Here is a 7,546-nt window from a genome sequence, read left to right as displayed (position 1 = left end):
AGTTACCCGCACTATCATGTAAAAAAAAAAGTTACCCGCACTATGACGGTCTAAAACCAACGAGGCAGAACCAGACACGACCTGGCCGCCACTGCACAAAGCAGATAATTACCTCGAGTTTAGCCGCCGTAGTAGGCACGCAAACTTTTGTTTTAAAGGAGGGAAAACGCGAAGAGCAACCATACAAGTTACCACGGTATCTCACACGCTAACCCAACATCATAGTTTGATGGACGGAAATGATCCCAAAGATGCTACCCTGAAAGATTGACAACACAATTACACAAGCAAATGCATAACGCAGTCGAACTAGCATACAAGTACATAGCTAAAATAGCAGTTAAATCATCCATAACCATCGCTTTGTCATGCTTATTCAGTGGAATAAATGTTTTGTTTGGTGAAGAAATTCAGGCAGGTGTCTCTTGGCTTTGCTCTAACCCCGCCTCGGAAGGAGAATAGATCTATTGTAAGCTCCCAGACGTTCACATTAGCATCATTCAAAGCTGAGGTGAAACTCCCATAGGTGCCATGGGTTTCCATTACCATGAAATTTTGTGCCTTCCTTTAGCGATTCTCCGAGCAATCACCTTACGCCCACCAGTGGTTGATTTGCTGCAAAATGAGAAAACGAATGGGAAAACCAGATATCAGCACACTGAGAACACAGTAACTTATGAACAAAGTCTGGTCCATAAAAAAACCAGCCAAACTAATTGCTCGACATAAAAAATTGGCATATTTTAGTTAGTCACATGAAGCAAGGAGGAGGGAGGGAGGGAGGGAAGGGAGACAGACCGTGCACGAAATCCATGGGTTCGTTTCCGCTTGATGGTGCTGGGTTGGTAAGTCCTTTTGGGAAGTAACTCAAGGGGTTCATTAGCAACAGGATCAATTCCTACAGATAACCATTTCAGTCATACATTTAGAAGATAATTAATAACCAATTCTGCAGCGCTTACCAAAAAACAATGAATCAATATGATCGGCAAAACTAACAAGAGATCAGCACATTATATGCTCTATTCAGTCAAACTATTCATAATAGCAAAAAACAGGAGTATTTCTGAGCATTTTAGATTCCAGGGAATCCAAGCCTTCCTAAATCGCATGTCCATGTGTTGAGGAATTTTCAAAATTCATGAAGTCTTTATTATAATATGGTTTGCTGAACAGTATTCATGGTTCCACGTGATCCGTAAACAGATTTATTAAAATTTATGTTCTGTTACCCTGGTTGATATCCAAGCATAAAAAGACAAGTAGGAAATTCAAAACAATGTATAATGCATTCCTATGCTCGCATGATTCTCTATAAAACAGTGATTGCAAACTTTTTGTGAGTGAGGTAAATAACTTTACAAATATAAGAAACATCACTACATCGAAAGCAAGCAACTTTGCAAGAAATGAATTGATTAAACTGTAATTTTTGTAGCTTGAGAAAAATGTGAACCAAACCTACAAAACATTGGCAGTGTACTGAAAATGGTTCCAGTAAACCGTGTATTTAACCATATAAAAGGAATGGGTAAAGCTATGAGTCACTCTACTCGCTGGTTAAGCTGGGTATGTCGTGTTGGAGTAAACCACGTTACGTGCGTGGTGTGTGTGGCATGTGTGTGCCCGTGGTGGTAGTACTAGGCCTATAGCAGCGGATGTGGAGCTGCATGTGTTGGTTAGTCAATTTAGTACGTGCAGGCTAGATGCATGCAGGCTTGGCCGGGTCTTGTGGAGGAGCATCAAGACATGGGTTGAGTCATGCGGATCATGCGAGGGAAGCCCGTTGTGGAGGTCACGCGTGCGTGCGCGTAAGTCGCTGGAATGGGTTGCTCAGGCGTTGGGTTAGCTGGGCTATAAGACTGCCATGTAATCCGTTGTGCTTTAGTTGAGCCGTGTGTAGCCATGTAGCCACTGTAAGGGGAAAAAAGATTGGGGCGTTCGTGCGCCCGTGGCGGCGTTTGTGCGCCGGCCGGAAAATCTTTTGTCCACTGTTCTTCTTCTTCCACCTCCGTTCGAGTGAGAGGAGAGGTAGCTAGAGGGCTGCGGTTCCAACATGTCGTATAATAGCTACTAGGTGGGTGACGGCCAAGTACTGGTTATTTTAGGCACCGAACCTTTATTTGTATCAGTGAGCCAGATCAAACAGGACACAATTCCTAAACTAATCAGCAATTTACTCAAATTATCATGCGCCGGAGATGTCTGCTTAGCTCAGTGAGCCAGATCAAACAGGACACAATTCCTGAACCTATTCAGCAATTTACTCAAATTATCATGCGCCGGAGATGTCTGCTTAGCTCAGTGAGCCAGATCAAACAGGACACAATTCCTGAACCTATTCAGCAATTTACTCAAATTATCATGCGCCGGAGATGTCTGCTTAGCTCAGTGAGCCAGATCAAACAGGACACAATTCCTGAACCTATTCAGCAATTTACTCAAATTATCATGCGCCGGAGATGTCTGCTTAGCTCAGTGAGCCAGATCAAACAGGACACAATTCCTGAACCTATTCAGCAATTTACTCAAATTATCATGCGCCGGAGATGTCTGCTAAGGAGAAATTGATCTTTTGCCCCCAGTTTACTTCTAACTTTGATCCCCCCCCCCCCCCCCCCCCCCCGCCCCCCGCCCTGAGATTGACGGCCGGGGCCACTAGCCATTGAGACAAACCCTGGGGCAAATCATCGTGGGGCAAAAGATCCAAATCCCCGTCTGCTAAGTGTACCACCAACACCTCGTACCATGAGTCGAAGCACTTGGTATGAAAAAAATGAATAGAGGCACTAATGACATAATGGGACTGCAGAACACTAAGCTGCTCGTGCACCAAATCAACCAAGTAAAGCAGACAATCAATGTGACGTAGGATTTCCAAAGCAATCCTATCAGTTCTTTCAACCACCCCCACGGCCGCAGACAAGTGCTAGTGTCAAAATTAACTTTCTAGCTCGCAAGAGATTAATGAGGATTTCCGCAATCTGTAGACAGCGAGTTGTATGCAACATTCCCCCACTTTATACATCTCTCATTCACCATTGATCCAACAACGATACAGCTAAAGCCCAACTATCCAAATGTCTGATGCAGCGAAATATTCTAGAAAGCTCAAGGGGAAAGTGGGGTAGAGCAGGCGAGAGGTGATACCATCGTCAATGAGGAACCGGAGAGAGGGGAGGCCGCAGGGGAAGGAGATCTCCACGGGGAGCGAAGTTAGTCTCGCGACCACCTCCGCATCGTGTGCGTCCACCGACGCCGCCGCCGGCGGGACGTGCGGCTGGATCCTATGGAGTAGCGACGGAAGAGGAAGTCCGGTCCGCAGAAGAGACGGAGGCGGGGAGGCGAGGAGGCGGCCGAGGAGGGAGGAGCCAGCCCGCGCTAGGATTTTCGCCGACGCCATCGCCGTGATCCACTTCGTCCTGGACCTTCTTAAACCCTAGTTTCCACTTCTGCCTTCCAAAGCAGCTTGGCCTAGTGAGAGATGGTCTCACGACAAATGGGCCTAGTGGTCAGGATTAGAGCCCCTAGTCGATGGGCCCAAGCTAACCCAGAAAAGAAGGCTAACCACAACTGTGGCTCTCTTTGCCTAAAACTGTGGCTCTCCTTTTTCGTGTGCACATCGAGCTCCCTCCTTTCCGATTTAGGTCATGCGCATATCTTTAGGTCATCAATTGTACAAATCTAATATGAATTAGGTATTACAAAAGTTATATCATTATTAGAAAATGTTTTTGAAGTTTCTAATGGTATACTTTTATAATATATGACTGTATTCAAATTATCAATCTAGGAATACACATGGACCTACTAAATAAAAAGGTAGTAATCCTTAAGTGACATATTATCCCATAATGCTAGGTGGGTCGTGTCTCTGTAGCGATGACTCACTCACCCGGACGTTTAAAAAAACCAGCAGATTCTGGCTCCAATAGCTTTTTTCTTTCAAATTTGAATCAATTCATGAATTATCACAGGCTCGCTTGCATATATCGGAAAATCTAGGACGCGATAGGTTTTCCTTCCTGGTCTAAATAAATTCGACAATCCAAAAAATGTGCACAAATTAAACAAATCATGGATTTTTAAAAATGCTCACCATTTTTCCATAAAAAATATAAATTCAAGGATTTAAGAAATGTACACAAATTTAAAACAATATGTATGAATTAAAATATATTTTGTAATTTGAAAAAAATTACAAATATAAAAAACTTTGTGTTTTTTAAAAGTATATGAATTTTAAAAATATCAATGGATTTAATTTTGTTCTTTTTAATTTAGGTAATGCTCATGGATATTAAAATGCATGGGCTTTCAAAGTGTTAGTGAATTAAAAATACTATTTTATTAGAATGCAAAAATAGAATTTTCAAAAATGAGAATACTAAAAAGAGAAGAAACTATTGGAAGATAAAAGAAACACAAAAACAAAAGAACGAAAATAAAATAAAAATTGGTAGAACCAAATATGCCATGTGTACCCCCAAGCTACCAACTTCGGCAAGGCCCAGTCGAGGTTTTACATCTAACGGGATATCTTTCCCTTGAGCACGAAGTAGGATATTCTTTGAGAATCTCCCTACCTCCCTCACTCGAGTACACTTTGCAAAGATCACTTCCAGCTTTCTAGATTGCGACAAGTGCAACCCGAGAGTTTTCCTTTTTCCGTAGAATCATTTATTCAAAACGTTTTATCTTTTAAACCGTGCGTCCAAACCTCGAATCGTTTTCACCATTGGATTCCTTGCGTCGAGATCTTTTAAACTAGATACCATGTTGATAGGTTTTGACGAATTCTTTTTTCAGGAGAAAAACTGACGAAAAAACCGAACTAGGAGCACTTTTTCCCCCTTTCCAAAAAGAGGTAAGATCGTGCCTCTTGCACAAGCAAAACCATACCACTCGCGGAAGAAAAATAAATAAATAAACACGATTTTTCCGTTTTCGAGAGACACGACCGTGCCTCTCGCGGAAGCAAATCCTTGCCCCTCATAGAAGGAAAAAACATGTGTTTTTCATTTCCGAGATGCACGGCCGTGCCTGTCACGGAAGCAAAACGGCGCCTCTTGCGGAAGAAAAAAATGTGTTATTTCCCGTTCCGAGAGGCATAGTCGTGCCTCTTGCAGAAACAAAAAAATGAGGGTTTTTTTCGTTTTCGAGAGGCATGGACGTGCCTCTCGCGTAAGGAAAAAAGAAAATGTGTTTTTCAAGTTTTTTCTTACAAAATTTTGTCCAAAAGCTAAGAAAGACTGATGAAAAACAGAAAAGTCAAAAAAAATCTAGAAAACGCGTGCGAAAAAATAGAAAAAATATATCAGAGGGAGCACCTAGAGCGAGACACGTGGCGGCGGCTGATGTGAGACTTTATCAATTTTTGTCTTCCCCCTACCATCATTCTCTTTGCCATCCAAATTACTAAGTCCATGGCTCATGCTCAGGTATGAGTGGAGTTGAAAATGCTGAAGCGAGAAAAAGTATGATACAATTACTTGGCTTGGCACCGGGGTGTTCATGATTTATAATTTACGCTAGGAAGACCGAGTTATGCCATCGCTTACATGATTAAATGAGTAGGAATAACATTCCGTAGCATTGTTATTTTGAAGATTAATGACTATTTTCTAGCATTCTTTTATATTATTATTTTGATATTTATAAATTCACCGTTTCTCAGCATTCATACCCAAAGGATTGCATGATTAAGACATGTTAGGTAGCATTCAACATAAAAAAATGTTTTTATCATTTACCTATTCGAGGACGGGCATGCATTAAGCTTGCGGATGCTGACACATCTCCAACGTATCTATAATTTTTGATTGTTTCATGATATTATATTATCATTCGTGTATGCTTTATATGCAATTTTATATTATTTTTAGGAACTAACCTATCTATAATACTTAAATAGTTCATCCCCACTATCTTATTTCTCTTGACATGCAAGCTATCCACATCAGCAACCACTCTCATACAACCACGTCACCTATGACCCCACATAATTTTAACCCTTTGTCCTTTTGTGCATCCATGTCATCCTCTTTTGCTCTACTGCCCGTGCTTTAAATTTATCGATGCCTTCCCGATTTGTTATTATGGCTGGGCTGTAGGTCCTCTCTTCAATTCTCTTCGTCTCCTCCAATTCCACCCACACAAACCGATCAAAAGCCACTGATGATTGTTTCCGTCTCCCTCTTCGACGTCTTCATCTTTTTTTATTGAAACAAACATTATGTCGTTCCCTATCCTGATGGTTCCTTCCATCTTCCATGAAGCAATATGTCTCCACTAAATTGGCCTTCAAGTCTTGAAATCAAAACTCCCTTCACATCCTCATCCCGCTGTACTTATATACTGCTATATGATGACGACAACTTATGTAGTCTGCTTCAAACCCGGCCTCTCCCCTCCATAGATTGAGATGTGGCAGTGTCTTGAGGGAATCGGCTGGCCGAGGCAGTTCCCTCACCTCACATAGCGCGTGCTCTTCCTCCTTCCTCTCTTGAGACTTGCGGCGACTACACAATAGCAGATGGAGAGCGGCAGGACCGGATCCAGGTGAGTCTCCAACTATAAGTCACACTCGTCGGGGGATCGATCCATGCCTATCCATTCCGTCCACCCGTCGATCGATCTGACGCAATCGATTCATAGTATTTTTCTTGAATTTCGTCGTCCATGGAGTCCCGGGCCATTAGTCCCGGCGAGACGACGCTGTCATACGTGTATGCGTCGTGGCCCCGTCCAACACTGTGAAGGAGCTGCGGAGCGGAGGTGGGGCGCGGTGGCGCGCGTGCGTCGGCGTGCTAGTCGCGTCGGCCGTGGTATTGCTGATGGTGGGCGGCGATGTGGCGGTGGACATGCCGCGGCTAACGGAGACGCCGTGGAGTCTTGGAAGGAAAGCTGGCGTGTCGGAGAAGACCTCCTCGGCTGCGGATGAGATGGGGTTCCTCGGTGTGGGCGCCGACGCTGGCGGGTTCTCCTGGAGCAAAGCCATGCTCCGGATTCCCCTGGAGCAAAGCCATGCTCCAGTGGCAGCGCACTTGCTTCCATTTTTAGCCCGAGAAAAACTGGATAAACTTTACGTGCATGATCCATCCATTTCCAGCCATTAATCCCTTGCTTTTGATTGCAGGGCACTGTACTGACTTTTCTCCTTTGATTATAGGTGCACGAAAGTGAGGCCATGACCAGGAGCTAGGTGGCGGTTAATACTGCCTCCCTCTCTCCATAAATATCCATGTCTTCTCTATGTTCGCTTTCTCTCTGTTAATTCTCTAGGAAGGATCAACAGATTATGAATCACAGACTCTGAATGGTGCGACGGGTTCAGTGGGCATGTGCGACTATATCCTACACCTTCGTCTAATCTATGTAATTGAGCTATTTTTGGCACTCTCAAGCGATTGTTATGAACCAGTTGCATAATAACAAACTGTGGCAAAATATTTCAGTACTGAATAGCAGTAGAAAGTTTATTACAAAGGGCGGTGACCACCATCTCATAGCGAAGATTTCATCTCAACAAATTATCCATCTTTTA

At 43.3% G+C, this 7,546-nt stretch overlaps 1 protein-coding gene across 1 annotated transcript; it reads right to left on the bottom strand.

Moving 5' to 3' along the window:
• Window positions 1-267: 267 nt before the first annotated feature.
• Window positions 268-3,483, bottom strand: LOC125526661. Its single transcript, XM_048691307.1, has 3 exons — window positions 3,151-3,483; window positions 799-898; window positions 268-615 (listed from the first exon to the last, which is right to left on the bottom strand). Exons 1-3 carry the CDS (start codon window positions 3,401-3,403, stop codon window positions 543-545), a joined length of 426 nt encoding a protein of 141 aa, XP_048547264.1. The 5' UTR covers window positions 3,404-3,483; the 3' UTR covers window positions 268-542.
• Window positions 3,484-7,546: the final 4,063 nt, after the last annotated feature.

The sequence above is a fragment of the Triticum urartu genome, unplaced genomic scaffold, assembly GCF_003073215.2.
Source record: "Triticum urartu cultivar G1812 unplaced genomic scaffold, Tu2.1 TuUngrouped_contig_13, whole genome shotgun sequence".
Taxonomy (NCBI): domain Eukaryota; kingdom Viridiplantae; phylum Streptophyta; class Magnoliopsida; order Poales; family Poaceae; genus Triticum; species Triticum urartu.
This window is presented reverse-complemented; position numbering and strand designations above follow the sequence as displayed.